Below are 19,618 nucleotides of genomic sequence, written 5' to 3'. Positions count from 1 at the left end.
ATGTTTTAAATTACCTCAGGGACCAGGGGAGTGACAGAACACGTGTTTCAATTTGATCACAATAACAAATTCATTTGATGAAAAATAAAATAAGTAAAACTGTATATTACGTCAGACTATATTTTACTGTTTGTTTCCAGTCACTCGAAACTAGTCTTTTTTATTGCTTTTGAGGGAAAATATTTTCCATTTCATAGAATATCGCACATAAAGTGTCATGGCTATTTAATACTTTCATTTTGGAGAATCGATCTTTATCTGTGAAAGTAATAAGACGTAATTGCGGGCTAGAAAGCTATAACGTTACTATCTTATTATATCTCTGGAAGCCTTTTTGAACTACAATAAACTATTCCGAATGCATAAAATATATTTTTTGTTACATTTAAAGCCTTTTACAACTGCCTCATGCTGAAAATTATCAAGGAATTGAGAGCACTCACCTTTTTTTCAAAGATAAAATTTAAATACCAACTGAAATCTCACTCATTACATCCAGCAAATCTAAGAACTATATAATTTTGCAATTTACCATAAATATAACGGGTTCTAGAGAACAAAGAAAGAAAAAACTCACTAAAGTTTTGGATTAACTTTTACTGAAAATAACTGTATCTATAGAAAACAAATATCATCAAACGATATATCACTCACTAAAGTTTTGGATTAACTTTTACTGAAAATAACTGTATCTATAGAAAACAAATATCATCAAACGATATTACAAAAAGGAGAAAAGATTTTCTTCTGTATATCAATTAAAATATAACTTTACCAGTTCGCTAAGGTCTACATCGTTTCTTGTTCACAATCGAAGTAATATTCCCAATTATTCCTTATTCTGGTTTCCTTCCCTCTCGGAAAGACATTTTTCCATCTGAGCACAAAAATATTCTACATAAAACCGAGATTTTGCAAATAACTATTTTAAAGTTATTTGTATAATTTTGAATTGTTTACAACTAAATATATGACATGACTCGTTGATAATTACTTAAAAGTTTTATATATAACTCAAATAACCTGAAGATAACCGAGGCAAAATAACGTTAAAAGTTCAATTCAAAAATAAAACCAGCCTATACACAGAAAAATAAAATTTCGAAACATAATTTTGTGCCTTTCTAATTTTTAACTTTTGGATTTCTTCTTAAATTTTAATATATATAAAAAAAACCCACTTTGTTTAGCAATAATTTGAAATATAAAAAAAAATGTTTTTTATTCTTCATTTGTAGCATGCTTCTATTGACACAAATGTCCAGAATTTATATTACATCTGACTGGAGTGTTTCAAACGTACTTTTCAATAACTAGAAATAACACTATTAACCGGGCATTTCGTGTACCACATAAAAATAAAAACACAAACATCAAGACCTTAAGTCGCGTCATAAAATTGATGATTCAGAACATGAATAAATAAATTCTAATTACAATATCAACTTATAAACATTATATTACATTTCTACACATATTTCTGAAATGTCATAAATTTCAACTCTTAAAAAATATATTGACTAATCTATAAACTGAATAGAAATATTGTGCAAAAGGGCAAAAAACATAAAAAGCAAATAAGAAGCATTAACTCCTATAACAAAAGATTTCCCTTTATGATAAAAACCACACTTCAAAGTCATAAATAATTTAGCAAATTTGTATATTTAAATATTTTCCTCAGAAAATTATCATTCCAAGATTAAAAACAAATGCATGCAACAATGAAAACAGTAACAACTTAACAACAAATGAAATGTCTTGATGTTATAAGGCAGCGATTAAACAACTCTTACATAAAATTTGCTATCCGAGTTTTGTACAAAATACCAACAAAATTTATTTCAAAAACAACTGAACAGGAGCAACTCAAAATAACATGTTGAGTTCGCAAAATAATTCTGTTAAATAAAATTGAATCACTTCAAAATGGACATTTTTGGATGAAATAAATAATAATAATAAACGAAATCCGTACATTATGTGCATCACAAGAAAGTGAATTTTTTTTTAATTACTGAAATCTAAAATCGAAATTTGACATATTTCATGTGTTCAAATATTGGTGGCAAACTGTAAACTATACCAATAAAGTATCAATAATAAAGATATACAATTTTTAAAACTTTATATTTAAAAATATAAACAAAGAAATAATAGCTCGAACGATACGTATGATAAATTGATATTTTAATACATGTTGAAATAAATTATTTAGAATACTAGAATATCATCTCAGAAAAGCTAATTTCCCCATAGATAAAGTCTATATGTAATGCTAAAATGCATTCAATATATGTTAATAAATAAAATCTGATATATTATTTTTAAATTAAAAAGTAATATTTATATAAGCACAAACTGAGTATTTAAAATATTCTTTTAATGGTTAGTGGTTAAAATATACTTATAAATACAAATAATTAAGTAGAAATTACACAATTATGCATAACTGTTATGACTAGTTAAACCATGTCACTCAATAAATTCAAGTAACACTCTTTTCTTTAAAACATTATAAATTTTATGTTCATATACTTACAAATATCAATAGATCATATTTTCACAAGAAAAGAAAAATGCATTCATACTTTTTATGTTCAACTAAATAAGTACAGAATGTGATAAGGCATGAAAGTAATTTACAGTAAATAAGTTTTCCGACTTTTATTGATGTGAGATATTGAGTTTTATTTGAGATATTTAGAAAAAGCACCACACAACCCTGCAACGGTCTTTCCAGACAAAGGCATAAAAATTAAAATTTCATGGACTAACGAAATGTGATTGCATCTTAATAACAATTGATGAATGATCCACTAAGTCTTATGCTACTTTGCAACAATGTGAAGATGAATTGGATTGGCAAATAACGGATGTCGAATATCACTGTTGCAATTTTAATATGTAATTTTTTTAAAAACCTTCTTGCCCTTTTTTTGCTTGACAAAATCAGTCCATCACAGTAATGGGTAACAAAAAAAATCACAGACATTTTTTCCAATCTTTGTTGTATCAACACAACACAGATTGATGTGGCCAGGGGGATAACTGATAATATCAATTTACCAATATTGCCTGTACATATCTTACATATTGCACACTAGCAGCAGCTACTAATTTTATTCATCACACAGCGACCATGTTTGATATTTCACCTCCTGACATAATATTTTCTATTTTTTGTTTGCTGAAGTACAAGTCATTTGCCAGATATATAATACAGGTGGTGGAAAGTATGATGCTAATGCTTAGCTCTCTGGTAAACACAGTAACCGGAGTTCTGTGCCTGAAATGAAAATGGCAGGTGCAATGAGAATACAGAAAATATCACATACTTCAGCTTTACTAACAAAAATATCAATTAGTCCATTTTCAAACTGGTCGGTGATGATGGCTCCTGTTTAATTCCTTTTTGAGAGAAGGCAAGAAGGGCTTTGAGGCTGCTTTCAGATTCGTTACTTACAACTTCTTCCTGCATATCTGTCATATGAATTCCATCGTTACTATTGTTATTGGAGAGATTACTCTTTTCAGAAATTTGGTTTGACCTTAAACTTAAGAGAATTCCATTGTGACATATAGTATTTTCACTGTCTGAAGGCACACCGACAGATGTCGGGCTGTGTCCATTTTGAATTGGTGTCACTGGAGTACTTGCATTTCGAGAATTATTAGTGTTAATATCATTATAATGCTTTGGAGTAGTTGAGCCGGCTGTAGTCAGTATATAGTCTCGTTCTAACCTTGGTGGACGGCCCCTTGGTCTACCTTCTGGCTTAGATACAGATACATGATTCATGTCAGTTTCGTCCTTAATTTGATTGGCTAGTTCTTTCACAACTCTTAGTCCTTCATCAATAAGCGTTTCTTGAACGAGTTGCTTCGTAATATGAGAGTTTGTTTTCTTCCCTTGAACACTTTTTATGCCAGAATAACCATCATTAGTTTGTATTGACATATTAGAGTCATGAGAAGGAGATTCATTTGCATCGTGGCCAATACTAGCTGAAGATTCGTAACTGTACACGGAAAACTGCGAATCTGAAATTTGAGAAACAAAAATAAGGATCATAAAAAAATAGCAAGCCCAATATTCCTGCATTAAAAATATTCTCATGGAAAAAATATCTTGCGACATAATAACTACTTAAATGATCCAAATATTAATAAAAAAATTCATCCAAATAATGAAAATGGGAAAGCAGTAAATGTTAAGTTATTTTTTGAAAATGAAAAATAAATTAGGTCAAAATATTTTGCATTCTTTGATTCATAAAAACTTTCAATTTTAAAGTAAAAATGAGATTTTAACTATCATCATATAAAAATATAGACGTATTAATTTTCAATATTATTTTTCTTCAGAAATTCTGTATGGTAAAGATAACAGATACATAGCCTTTCTTTTTTAAAATATATTATATGAGAGTTTTTACTTCATTTAAAAAATAAAATAAAATAAATAATCATAGACTTTTACATTTATTTTATATAAAATACTAATATATTGAAATTTTGATTGTTCGATTTATTTTTTAAAAATAATCAGATTACAGGTATTGCTCTAGAAGTATTAACAGAAGAGAACAGTAGTTTGATTAGTGTTTAAGTCTTACCTGTATCGTCTGTGTCAATCTTATCATTTTCAGAGCAAGAAGAACGAATTCCGTATCTATATTCAGTGAAATACCTAAAAAAAATAAATTTTATTATATAAAACGATTCTTGACATTTAGTTTACAAAAATTTGATACAAAAATAGGTTTATGCAGGAAACCTACCTACTGTAGTAAATCAATTATGTATTGCACAAGTTTATTAAAACAGAATTATATGCAATTTTTGTATCTGATTTCATGAATTACAAAAGGATTCAACGACAGAAATGCTTACATTCATTATCTGGATAATCATTTCATTTACAGCTCTGCTCGAATTGTAATCATATTCCAAAATTTTATACATGAAGTTATATTATATGAATAATGGAAAAATGAATTGATGTTAATTATATTTTTGCGAAATTTATGAAATATTGTTATAATATTTTGATCTAAAGAAATAAAATTCAATCTGCCCAGGATTAAATACAACGTTTAATATAACGCTGCTTGAAACGTTTTGATAATTTACTGAAAGTCTCAAGCTGTTTTTTAAAAATACTATTCAAAACGATATCATTCAAATATATATATATATATATTTGATAATTACTTTAAGTTTCTGTATTTAAAAATGGATGTTGATTTTTATAGAAATTGAATTTTTTTTATTGAATATCTCTTATTATTTTCTCTCAGTTATAAAGTGATTGATGTTACATTTCAGAAAACAAATAATAATCGATGCGATAAAGAAAACAAATTATAGAGTGGTATTACAGTTAGCTATTTATGAAGCATCGCAATATAGAAAATCGTCATCTTTAATCTTGCCGATCGAGAATTACTTTTTTTAGAGAGGGGTAAACATGTCTCTTATTTCTTTGTTATCAAAATTTTGACTCCAGATTGTTGGAGTCTTTACACAAAACCTCAGGTAATCATTATCAATGTAAAAATTAGAACTTCATAAATACTAAAATTTCGAGCATAACATATATCACTGAATATTTCTATTGCTTGAAGAAGAAGGATAACGTGAACATATAATAAGTAATTTTTTTTTTTTTGCATCATTGAATATGAAGTGATTAATTCAGAATTATTACTAATTTTAAGAAAAAAAAATTGATATCATTTCTATCGAAAACGCTTTTTTTTTTTAAATTTAGAAGTAAATAATTTAGAAAGCATTGAGGAAATTTTGAATTCCAGTATATTCTTTCAACTATTAAATAAGCCTGAAAGGACAGCTCTCTCAAATCCAAAAAAAAAAGTCCCAGGGAGTCTTTAACTTCCCATACACAACTATTTTATTAATGATTGGAATAGAAAAAAAACAAACAAACAACCCGGACAATTATCAAGTACATTCACGAAGAGAAACAATTAAAATTGGATTATTTTAATGATGTAATGTGCAGAATGCTTAATAAGTTATGGCCAAGCGGGAAAATTGAAAGGTGGCAGCAATTTGTATGCACTGGTGAAAATGATGCTTTGTTTAGGACACTACAAGAAGAAAACTCTTGTTTTACAATGTTATTTTTTAACGTTTGTTTATTTTAGTTGCAACCGTGTTCTTAAAAGTTAAGTCCAAACTTTCTAAAGTTTAATCATTCGTTTTCTACACGGATTATATGCAAGGAAAGTTGACAGATTACATATTCCTTGGATATGTGGAACGGTTGAGAGAAAATTTGAGCTTTCTATTTTGGATTTTCTTCTCTGACACACGTTTGTGTTCTCAATTATCCCAGACAATCATGATTACGCGGTAATCGAAAAAAAAAAAGGTTTTTACGGTAATAAAACCTGTATTTTTTATGTATTGGGATTAATTTATTATACGATAAGAAGCAATATCAATCAAATCTAAATATGTGACAGTATTCTATATCGCTATTGATGTTTAATCTTTTATGTTAAATTAACAACTGACAGTTAAAAAAATTTACCAAGTTATATAGAACTTTTCACTTCTGAAAGTTAATTGTTAATAATTATTTGAAGGTAGAAGAAAAAGTGACGTCAGGAAAGTATTGACGATGATGATTTTGACTCTTTTTAAATATGAAATGGAAGCTGCAAGTTTAGAGGAAGTAACTTATATAGAATAATCCGTTGCTGATTTTTTAAAAAATTAGAATAATTAGTTTGAAAACAGTGAAGGTTCTATAATGAAGACCTATTATTCATATATCTGAAGAACTGATATATTTGACGATGATGAACTAGATGTGAGAGGTATCAAGAGCATTGATTTAGCTACATAACCTAATTTTCTTTTTGTTTCGGTGCTAATGAACAGTTTGAGACTTCCGATAGTTGGTAAAAGTCACATTTCCAAACTGTATTGATGAAGTAGATTTTAAGGATGTTAAAAGCGTTTTATTCAGGTAATCTGAATGTCAAAAGAGAGCTAAATAATTGACTAAACATTTTACTTGAAATGGAAGCTCTACTTCCAACTTCTGCAAAATTGAATTACTAGTTCTTACTAATTCTAAAGTTATATATTACTATGGTTTCTAAGACTTAAATGTTTTTTTCTTGTATGTCAAACATTTATGTTTTTATAAAGATTCCTTTTTCGATTTTCCTGATAAAATTGGGAATAGACTGATCATAAATTTCCTCAAATTGGAAGTATTGAATAGTTATAAGTGCTTATTTGAGACATTCTATGAGACAGAAGATATTCTGTACCCCAAACGGTACTTTAAGTGCAACTGGGAACAGGCAGTAAAATAATTTCGGAAGCAATATAGAACATATTCTGATCATTTCAAATATATTATCTTCAAATTAATTCTCTTCAGCGATTAGGATCTGTAACAGTGTTCTCAATTATAGTCCCTGGGGTAATTACGATGGTTCTTATAATTGAGAAATTTATTCGAAAAAAAAAGTTATTGTTTAATGAGCCCTAATGAACAAGATTATTTCTTCATGAAAAATAATGACTTCCATTCCATCTCATACTATCAATTTAAATTCTACATGCTCTTTGAAATTCATTCCCAATGACCCTAACTGCCCAAACTGTAAAATTCTAATTTAAAAATTTTCTAATTTCGTAAAGGTAATTGGTTCATTGCAGCTTTTGATGACTGACCGTAAAAGTTTTCCCGCATTAAATAAGCTCAAATCGAAATGTGTTTAATCATGACTAATATCCGACAGAAACACAAACATGCAAAAGTGCAGAATGGAATCATGACATTAATTTTGAGCTTCCTATTAGAATAGAGTTTAAAGGTCTTTCCCGAAATAACCTTGAAATAGGAAAACCGGTTCTTTGATTTCTTAACTACTCTTCATAAATGAAAACGTTTGGATTGTTGTTAACTTGATGGTTGATTAACTTCACAGATGAAGGAAATGATCATCATCTGTAATTAAATACTATTCTGATATAATGAAATAATGTTCTAAGTATGCCAGAAATCTTGATATTTTATAGTTCTTCCTGTAAACTAGAATATATCCAATTGAACTGCTTCTCATAATTAACATAGAGAAAAGAAATTAGACGAATTTTTTTTTCACAATGAGAGAAATTGTAATTTTTACTCATCACATTTAAAATAGCATTTAAGATTATTATTCTGTTTAAAAATTCAGTTCTGGTTCAAATATCACGTGAATAATAAATTATTTTATGAAAAAGAACTAATATTTTAATAAACACATGTGTTAATTTAATTTGAAATTATTAATTTAAAATCAACTATGCATTGCACTCTGACTACATGGTTGGTATGCTACAATATCCCCATACTCCTTTGCCGCTGGCCAACAACGATTATATAAGCTATAAGAAAGTTTGAATATTATTTTTTGAAAAATGATTGGCAAATTCTTTTTAACATTTAATGAGTGAATAATTTAAAGGTATATTGTTAACATATTAAATCTCATTTCGAACTGAAATTCCTAATGAGTATTTAAAAATAAGCATTTCTAAGGTATCTAATGACGCGTTCCAAACCACTGATTTTTAATAAAAGAATAAATACACGAAGAACCTAATCATGAAAGTTGTGTCTTTATTACTTATTCTATTCGGCCCTAGTAGTGGGTTAAAAATTTTTTGAAGAATTGCACATAGGATAAGAATGAGAATAAGAAGAATAAGCTCTCGGGAATTTAAAGAACTGTACAAGAATAAATAATAATAGGAAAAGTAATGGTATACAAATAAAAGTAAGATGAAAAATAGCGTTTTTTGAAAAGCCGATAGAAATGATTAATAGAACATTAACATTTCAAATGTTTCATTTTCGATATCAAATTCTTAGCCAAGAATAATAATATTAATAAAAACAGTAACAGAAATTCCATCGATTACAATTCAACGTTTCATTACTGGCTATTTTTTTGTTGTTGTATTATCTTAGAAATGATGTCACTTTTTTTTTTTAATAAAACTAGCATTTTCCCACTAGAAAAACCGCCAGTTAGATATAGAGAGTTTTTATTGAAATAAGTCATAATTAGCAAATAATTTATACATAGATGGTAGGAAATAAAGATTTAAATAGGAATTTTTACGATAGTTGAAAAAATTCTCTCGTATATGGGAACGGAAGCTCACTTCAAACTCGCATTAAATACTAAATACGCTCAAACGAACCCAGCTATATTTACGATGCATATGTACTTGACTAAAAAAAAACCCCTTTGTTTCACCAAAATCTTAGTAAAAAAAAAAGCACATAAAATCTTCAAAATCTTTTTTTTTAATAATCGTTTCATTTTCCTTTTTTTTCCTCCCTGTCTAATTTAATATCGAGATCAGCTGCGAGCCTGTTGGGTAGAGGAAAAATAATCATTTTGTAGAGTGCACCAACGTGTAACTTAGACGAGAAAAGAACAATAAACTTTTACTAGTGACGTTTCCTGTTTCATGCCACGCCCAAAATATTACGTGTCGAAATTAAACATCAGGGAAGGGCGAAACAAAAGAGTGAAAAAAATTCATCATCGGACGCCACAACGAGGTGTAACCATGCTTGGACACAAAGGGGTGAGATCCTTTCCGAGCACAGGTGGCTAACGTTCAACTTCCGTTGCTAGCACTCTGTTTCTCTCTGCCATTTTTTTCTTAAATTACTACTCTACCTCTATAATAATTTTAGTTAGATAAGGATAAAAAATTTGCGTTGGCATGAAAATTCATAGTACATCTTGGATAACAGACGATGAAAAATAAAATGATAGGATGTGTTTGAATGGCGTGGGTTTCAAATGATAGATTCTGCTCATTGTTTGAAATATTATCATTAAAGCAAGCTTTAGATAGAAATAAAAGTAGCAAGATCAGTATTTAACTTGATTCCAAATTAATTTACAAATCAAGATTTTTTTAATTGTCGGTTTTACTTCTAGAAAGTCATGAAAAATAACAATGTCTTTGTCATCTGATATAAACAAGCGAAAAAAGCATGAAAATATGAATTCATAGGTTGATTTTTTTTTTTTATGTTTAGCGTTAATTGATATTTTATTATTTTACTTAAAATAATATCCAAAATTGGGAAAACGTTGGAGGGAAAAAAAGCCTCTCCACAAAAATAAAAATGAAATTTTTTATTATCACTTTTGCAGTATTGTCATTTCTTCAAAAGTCTACTTCTACTTATGAATAACTTAATTGTTATATATATTATATGAATAACTTAATTGTTATATATATTATATGAATAACTTAATTGTTATATATATTATATGAATAACTTAATTGTTATATATATTATATAAATAACTTAATTGTTATATATATATTATATGAATAACTTAATTGTTATATATATTATATGAATAACTTAATTGTTATATATATTATATGAATAACTTAATTGTTATATATATTATATGAATAACTTAATTGTTATATATATTATATGAATAACTTAATTGTTATATATACTATATGAATAACTTAATTGTTATATATATATATATATGAATAACTTAATTGTTATATATATATATATGAATAACTTAATTGTTATATATATATATATGAATAACTTAATTGTTATATATACTATATGAATAACTTAATTGTTATATATACTATATGAATAACTTAATTGTTATATATATTATATAACTTAATTGTTTACTCATATCTATTATTTTATCCAGTTGAAATGGTTGCATAATAAATAAGTATTTATACAGAAGAATAAAATCAATCTCTGGAAGTGGCAAATACGATATAAAATACTAGTACAAGGCACGAATGGATATTCTTGTTTAAATAGATATTTATTCGAATAGGACACTAATATACATATTTCAAAATTTTCTGCATTTTAAATTTTCTTCTGTTGTTGGTTCTATTATGAATTATAAATAATAAAAATAAAATATTTAAAAAATAACAGTTTCATGAAAACAAATAACCATGACGATAAAAAATTAGGTATTATGTTATGAAGAACGAACTTTCTGAAGCTAAACTTCTACAAGACAATGGCTAACTCTGGATGGTAAACAGTGCCTATTTTTAAACACTGGTATTTGTCTTTGGAAGGAACATGTATTTAAAAATGTCTCTTTATAACTGTAAAATTTTCCCAATATTTTAAAACAGTAATTGAATAACCTTTTAAAAGACAAATATAAATTTAACAAATGAACTTCTTTGCCTTTAAATTTCGATCACAGTGAAATAAATGTCAATATAATCTCAATTATTATGATAAAGGCAATAAAGTGAGCTTTTCAGAACTTATAAAAGAAATTCAAAATCTTGTATCGGGCAATAAAGGAAAAACAATCCTATCAGTTTTAACCATTACCAACATATATCGGATGAATATCTAATCTGAAACAATAAGTAACAGAGTAGACCTAATAATAATTAGCATTAGTATAATGATACATTTTCAAATGATAAAAACACCATTAAAGGATAGGAATAATTGAATTCTCCTGTCATCTATGCCTAATATATCTGAAGAAGTGCATCTAATCAAAACAAGGAGAAACTTCACACTAAAATGTTAAAAAATGCATAAAATTCTTTATTTTTATATTTATTAAAAATTTCACAGATTTTTATCTATTAATAATATAAATTACATTATTCTAATTTACAAAACTGGAAATTTACCGAATAAATTTTTATGGTTATTATCAAATATAAATGTTTGCTGAAATGATTTAAAAAAGGAATGCACTTTTAATTTGGGGACTTGTTTTGTATTTGTAAAGGTGGGATTTTGTGATCGTCATTTCACTCATTTCATGTGCTGAGTTTATGACATTTTGTAAACTTAAAATATTCTATCGTCATCGAGAATATATAAGAACTTAATTGTCTATTAATAGATTCCTTTAATTAGATTTTTATTTCAAATTAATGACATCAACCCCCTGGAAGTAAATTTTAGAAAGAAAACTGACTTCATATTATTAATAATGAATTATAAATTGAAGACTAAAAATCGAAACTAATTAAAATAAAAATAAAAATTTCTTTTTAGTGTTTTAAGGAAAGTACGTTAAAAAAATATTTTAAATAAATTTTTGAAATGCTTTTGATGATTTCTCTAGTAGATAAAAAAAAATGTTCAAAGAATCTTCACTTAACAAATGTGAACTTTGCCAACGTGAACATTTCGAGTAGGTTACTTAAGAAAGGACGTTCAATTAAATACCCAGCTTAATTTAGTCCATGCATGGTAATAATTAAAATCAAATTAGGTTCAGAACAATTATAAATATTTAAAGAATACAAGAAACATAAAATTCTGGCTCATGAATTAGACTTGACTATCCATACTACACATATAAAAGAAGTTCAAAATTACAATACAGTGCTATAAAATATTGAATATTGTATAGAATCCTAATAATATAATTTATTATCATTGCACTACAGTAAAGCAGTAACAGAATCTTGTTTCAGGATTTTGATTGTAGTAAGGATTATCTCTTTTCCAGCTTTTTGTCTTATCTTATACCTTACGTAAAAAGAAATGCTCGGCAGCGCAAATGTTTGAAACAAGAACACAAGTAATTTAAGCTAGCTTTAAACACTAAAAAAATGATAATTTAAGAAAACATATAATGAAGTTTTGATTAAAAATTGTATTTCTGCAGTGGTATCATTGAGTTAAAACAAAACTATGACGCCTATTGTTGAACGTGTGAATGTTCTATAGGAATATAGGCGGCATTAGACAGTAGCCAGAAAATTTCAGTTCTTTATAACATGAACCAGCTAATTATCATATTTTATTCGAAAGAAAAAAGATATAACAATTTGACAGAGCACAGAAAAAATTTAGTTCTCTTCGCGTAGCATATTCTTCATTGGACACAAGATGACCGTACTTGCATCAGGCAAGTGAAAGGTACCCACCCCATTCATTGTCCATTGGAGTTTTTTCTCAGTATCCTTCGGAGAAAAAATACATGATATATATACAAGCAGAATATTTTAAAGAATTAAGAAATATTACATTCGTGGAGGTGTTTTTCTCTGACTAATTCCCACACCACAATACACATTAATGAAATTTTAAGAAGAGGCGAAAGGTATCTGATTAAAAATCGTGAAACAAAAGGAAATTGTAGAGGAGAAAAACTCCTCCAAGAGAGGAAGGAGAAAAAAAAAAAAAACCCTGTAATGAGCTAAGAGATGAGACTTAGGCCAGTCTTGAGATATATATATATTTTTTCTTTAGAATTTCCCCCTCCTTCGTAATGCATTGATAGCTTTCGCCCTCCCCCTTCCCTCGGCCGTCATGAGAGCCAGCATTAACCCTTTAATATAGGGGATGCGGCGGTAAGAATGGGGTACGCGTTCCTTGACAATCGATAGCTATTTCTGCAGCTGTTCTTGGGGTACAGTGAAGAAGAGGGAATTTTTTTTTCTTCGTTATAACATTTGGGAAAGGCATGAGAGTGGATTTTTTTTAAAAGCTTCCCCTTTAAAAAAATGACTCCTTCTAGATTCCTTCTTTGTTTTTCATTCCTCTCTTTCTCTCTCTATCTTTTTTTTTAACGAAAGAATTTCAGAGAACGTTTTTAATGCAGCTAAGTGACAGTCGTAAAACGAGCACAGTAGGGCAGAGAAGTAAGAGACAAATAATGGAAAATTACAAGAAGTCTAAGAGAGAGAAAAGTATTTTTTTCTTTTTTCTTTTTACGGAGTTGTTTCTTTTAAGAGGGAAAAAATTCCTAATTTCGATAACCGATGCTTCATCAAAAGCATAATGACTGTAGAAATCATTAATAAGGAAAATTGCAACATACTAAGCCCAATAACTAAATTACCATGTGCATAATTTATCTTCACTTTATCTTCGTACGATATTAAAACTGATTACTTTTTCGCCTATATGCAAACAGAAATTATAGAGCTATTTAATTTTAAGAAATTTAACGTAATTCTTGTAATACTTTACTCTTAAGTTAATTATTCTATGAATTTTAATTCACATTCAGTGTATAAAGTTACTGGATATTCGATTTAGAGACTCATTTTAATAAAAACGCACTTATTCAGAATTACAAAAATAACATATTTTCGAAAAAAGAAAAATAATTGAATCATAACAGCCAATAATAACACGATACATAATTTAGTAGTTACCTTAATTAAATCTTGTTAACGAAGCAATTTAAGAAATTAGAAAATTGGCAGTTAAAAGTTATTTTCTTCGTTAACAGTGTATAAGTTACAGTAAAATTCTTAACAAGATAAATACAATTAAAACATTTGCATTTTATTCAAACGCCATCTCTAAGGTATGGTCTACAACTTTCATTCTTAAATCAGTTGTTATAGATATGGTGTGTAAATCAAAAGAACAATAGGTTGACCGGAGTTTCGTAAAAATCAAAACTACAAAATCCCGAACCTGTAATTTGTTTCGATTAAATTAGAACACACAGTTTCAATTTAAGCTGATTGAATGCATTTTCCGTTTTTTTAATGCATAGCATGGAAAACAGAGTTACTTTACACTTAAAAACTGCGAGTTTTTTCTGCTTGGTTTTTTTCCCACCCTACTCAAGTAGGAAAAAAATATGCCCTTAATCAAAAAGGGATCTTCATCCATCATCCAGACATAGTTCCTGATTAAATTCTCTGCTTCTACGGATCTCGGAAAGCAGAGGCTTACCTTCCTCATGATTAAGGGAAAAAGAAAATCAAGATAAAAAAAAAGCCCAGCGTGTAGCGTGGTAAAATAATTCTAAGTGCTACATATGCAAATGTTTCGATTTTTATAAAGACTAAACAAGTGAAATAATTTACAAAAGAGAGACATAGATTTTAAAATATGTAAAGGAAAATTTTGTTTCATCTAAAAAGATGCTCTTTACTTCAATGTAACTTTAATTTTCTTTCCACCGCAGAAAATTTGACAAATATCTACCACGTTTTGGGAAAAATATTAAATATTTTTTATCGTTAAAATAATTCTTTAAAATATTTATGACATCCAATCTCTCCCTAAAATATTTAATAACGTCCTCTGATTCCGGATAGTGTGAGAATTTTAAGTTTAAAACGAATTAAACCTTGTAATCTATAAATTTATATTAATGTTTAACTTTCATTTCTATTTCAACTGAAACTGATGATCAAGCCAAAAAAAAAAAAAAAAAGTGTGATAAAACACATTTATGTTCAGTTAATTTTCTCCGATCCTTCTATTTCATGAGAGATCAAAACTGTACCAAGATATAGTCAGATATAATTACAGTATAAGAAAAAAAACTATTCAAAAAAGCAATAAAAGTTTAAAGCATGTGAAAATAACTATCGCTTTTTGAAAACAGATGCCCTCGCCTTTTTTAAAGTCCAATTCTATAAATTTAGTTTCTCAGGGAAATATTTCATAAATAATACCATTTTAAAGTATTTAAATCGAATTATATAGAGCGCGCAGTTTTTTTTAAAACAGTTATGTTTTGAATCAAGCAAATCAATCTGAAAAAAATATTTATATCATGCAAAAATGATTTTCTCCTCTTAGTTTGCATTTTCCACGAAAAAAAATTGAATGAACTTTTAAAAACATATTTTAAACCATATTTAAATATATTATCTATTTTGCAATTATGGGGAAAATATGTGAAGTAAATATAAAAAAACAAAAACATTTTATATAAAACTTGGGTCAGGTAAACCTAAGATAGATTAATTAGGTTTAGTTAACCTAATTAATATTCAGATTAACAATTACATCCTTTCATCATAAATTAATCACACAAGCCATGTAAATTATAATACAACATTATTACTTCAGTGACATTTATGTTTTATTCCCAGTTTTAGGGGAGCTTATATTATTTTCGACAAAATAAAGAGAATATTTTGTTCGTTTCCTTTTTTAAATCCAAAGTTTTAAACCATTTCAACTATCAACAAATGAAATCTTCTTGAACTTTAAAAATAAGTATAGACATAAGATAATCTAATTGCAAAATACCATCAATGCAGTGTTTTTTATCTTTTGGCATTTGATTATTGTTGAAACTTTAAAAAAAATAGATGAACTTATTCAAGTAAAATGGAACATATATTTATAATATATTAACCTAGAATTCGTTGCGAAAGAGGCAGAGCAGATTTGTAAATCATCAACCTAAATTTAATTTCATTAAGCAATGCATATTACTGGCAGTTTCACATATTGATTACAGACGTAGAATGGATTTTAAGATACAAGAGCAAATTTTCAAGATACGAATTTCGATGCACGTTCCATGATAATTATTACATCGAGGAAACAGACAAGCATTGTTAATCCAGTAAATCCAAATGCTGAAAAAGTGGGGAGAATGGAAACAACTATCTTGTATCAAACAGAAAAGAAAAGATCCCATTTAATCGAATGTAATACTAATAACTGTTCGCTAATTCAGCTTTAAAAGAGACATGTGATGCTGGAAAGATCAGATAATTGATTTAAGAATCACCATAAAAAGAGGAAATTTGAATAGGAAAAAATTTAACATCCAAAAAATACTTTATTCATATCTTTAGAAATATTATTACATTATAATTTAAGAAAGTAAAGGTTTTATATATATGTATATATATTTTTTAAATACCGCATTTATTAAAATTTCAAGTAATTATTCGGCCTAAAAAATCACCGACAACTTTTGTTCCTTTTTTGAATAGTTCGTACATTTTATATTAAAACATCCTGTTATAATCCGAAGAGGTGGCAATCTCTTACATCTAATACGAAAAGGAAATTGTTTTAGACTATTAAATCAATCAAAATTAATTTAAATAATTGAGAAATGTCAGGATGTATTTCGAATGGAGGAAAATCTATTTCTAATTTTATTTCATTTCAGTTTTGATTTAAATGTTTGAATAATTATAAAAATACAAGGTTTTTTGGTCACGCATCATTTTTATTGAAAATTATTCTGTGATAAACTTAAATGTTTTCTTCAGGGAATGGACTAACAATTCTTAAAAACAATTAACTTAAAAAAAAAGTACTTTTCAGTTTCAATTTTAGTTATATACTGTGAGAGCTTAATAACAATTAATAATTATACAAATGAACAGATAATCGCTTGCTAAGATCAATTTTCCAAAAAGAAGGAACTCTGAATTTTTCTCAACCGATAACGTGCAATGCTGGGTTTTTTTTTCACATGTAATATGAAGACTGGACCATATGTTCCAACCTGATAGAGAGATATGTGATGTTGCTTGTTAAGCGACGAGATTCTTTTACGAAACAATTTCAAGCCACTGCGTCGAGTCTCAATTAGATTAAGAAATAATGAAATTTGACAACATCGCAAAAAGTTTGTAAATGATTCTGCTATTAAATTCTGCTATCTGATCTGAAAAAAAGTCAAAAATATTCTTGTTTGGTTGCAAAAAATTCAACCTTTCTTCCATTGAAAAATTAGGAAAATTGAGATGGGTGATGTTGCTTGTTAAGCGATGAGATGCTTTCAAGGAAGCAATTTCAAACCACAGCGTCCAGTGGTTAAGAAATAATAAAATTTGACAACATCGCAAAAAGTTTGTAAATGATTCTGCTTTTAGATTATTGAAGAAAATAAAATCTTTCTCTTCATCAGGATAAAAATATAAATAGTTCTCATAATATATTACTCAATTGAGATCAGAACCGAATGCTACTCGATTTAGAATAAATTTGATCAGAGTGATGATCAAAAATTAATAATTAATAACAGTATATAGTAAAAAAAATGCTATTTAGTTTAGATTAGAAATTTTAGATTTAGATTCGTGTTATTCAGTTTAGATTAGAAATTTTAGATTTAGATTCGTGTTATTCAGTTTAGATTAGAAAATAATTTATCCCAAAGAGTGATCAGAAAAAGATTATTGAAATCAAATAATGCTATTCATTTCAAATCCTAAATAAAAACTTTTAGAATAAAGGTTGTCTTTCAGAAACATTTTATAAATATATACTTATAAACAAGTAAAAATGCCGTGCAATTACATTTTTGTGCTTTAGATCCGAAATACAATTAATACGAGAAAAACAGCGGGCAAAGAAAATGATAATTACCGCTAGATAGTAAGGAAATATGAGAAACAGAAATAAAAATCTAAATATAACACTTGCAAATATTTTGTAATGACACTCAGAGATGATGAGATTCAGTCAAAAGCATTTTAGAAAGCAAAATAAAAACGCTCTCATATATTTCGATATTATGCTGAAATCCAGTTTATTATATGAATTAAAAAAAAGCCACATTATTTAAAACTAAGACATAAAAAAAAGTTGATAAAGTAGCCGTTAATTTATGAACTAGGCATTATATTTACGTTAATTCATTTTTCGAGCAATAGTAATTTAATCGATTTGGGTTATTGGAATGAAACAGTCTTCCACCGCTGAAACAATTCTCAAGGAACGGAACTCTTACAATAATAATTATAGGCTTAACTGGGAGAGTAACAGTTATATTTTCAAATAAGAATTGCTTAAGCACACGGGATTATTGTCATTTGAAGGGCGGGGTTCATGCTTCTGTATGTTCAAGCCTTTCGTTGAACCTTACTAGTTGAGTAACTTCGCATTGCCCGTGAAGAATCAGTTTAGTCTACTATTGCCACTCTCACGGGTATGAATGACTTGTTCGCCGAATTTATTATATGAATAAAACATTCCAAACAAAACACTTGTGCTGGATAGCCATTTGATGCTTTCGTTGAAATAGCTGGTGTACCCAAATCTACAACAGCGCGTTTCTTACAAAGTGAAGAAGGGCTATACAAATGCAATGGAATGAGTCCTAAATCGAACAAGCATTATGTAAATTGCTTTCTATAATTAATTGAATAGGCGTGAATATCTGCTTTATTCCTAGCTTATATTCCTGCTCAAAATTTATTAAAATAGTGAAGAAAATGGTTTAATTTAATGTAATAGTTTAATTTCATATGGAGTTTGTTTAAATATAATAAAAAAATGCATTTTGTCCCAATATGCCCAATCAAGTAGAATGTGCTCCAATTAAATTGAAAAGAGTTGCATGCATTACGAATACTTCAACATATTTAAAACTTTCAAGTCGATTTTAAGGGCATTATTTCAATCTCTCGATTTTCAGTTCATATTCAAGGAAAAATATCTTGATCTAATAAAAACCTATAAAACTCAGTAGACAGCGTTTATATTAATTCATACCTAACGAAATTCCCTTATCCACTTTTTTTATTATAATTATTATTAATTAGTTCACAATTTTATCGGACAAGTAATTGGGCAAGAATCACTCAATGAAAGAATATCGAATTTTATAATGGAAAATCGCTTTGAAGGAAATACTACACAATATAATATCTACAATCAAGCTAACTTACTAATAACAACTGCAGTATTTAGTTTTACATTCAAATATTTTTATTGTTTTTAGATAATGTAACAATAAAAGTTCGAACTGAATATTTTCAACGCAAGCACAATTAATTTTAAGAATATCATATATTGATGAAATTCAAGGTCAGGTCTTAGAGATCT

At 27.6% G+C, this 19,618-nt stretch overlaps 1 protein-coding gene across 10 annotated transcripts in view; it reads right to left on the bottom strand.

Moving 5' to 3' along the window:
* Positions 1-2,418: 2,418 nt before the first annotated feature.
* LOC129960719 (NGFI-A-binding protein 1-like) overlaps positions 2,419-19,618 on the bottom strand; it is a 161,205-nt gene continuing 144,005 nt past the window's right edge. For 8 of the 10 annotated variants that reach the window (XM_056074303.1, XM_056074302.1, XM_056074299.1 and 5 more), the window contains exons 13-14: positions 4,620-4,693; positions 2,420-4,044 (exon numbers count right to left, since the gene is read on the bottom strand). In XM_056074303.1, coding sequence (XP_055930278.1) covers positions 3,365-4,044; positions 4,620-4,693 — 754 coding nt within the window. In that variant the 3' untranslated portion in view covers positions 2,420-3,364. Of the gene's footprint in view, positions 4,045-4,619; positions 4,694-19,618 lie in introns of all 10 variants that reach the window. The other 2 variants (XM_056074308.1, XM_056074309.1) reach the window with 2 other exon arrangements.

This window comes from Argiope bruennichi, chromosome X2 (assembly GCF_947563725.1).
Source record: "Argiope bruennichi chromosome X2, qqArgBrue1.1, whole genome shotgun sequence".
Taxonomy (NCBI): Eukaryota; Metazoa; Arthropoda; class Arachnida; order Araneae; family Araneidae; genus Argiope; species Argiope bruennichi.
The sequence above is the reverse complement of the archived record's forward strand: the minus strand, read 5'-3'. Positions and strand labels throughout refer to the sequence as shown.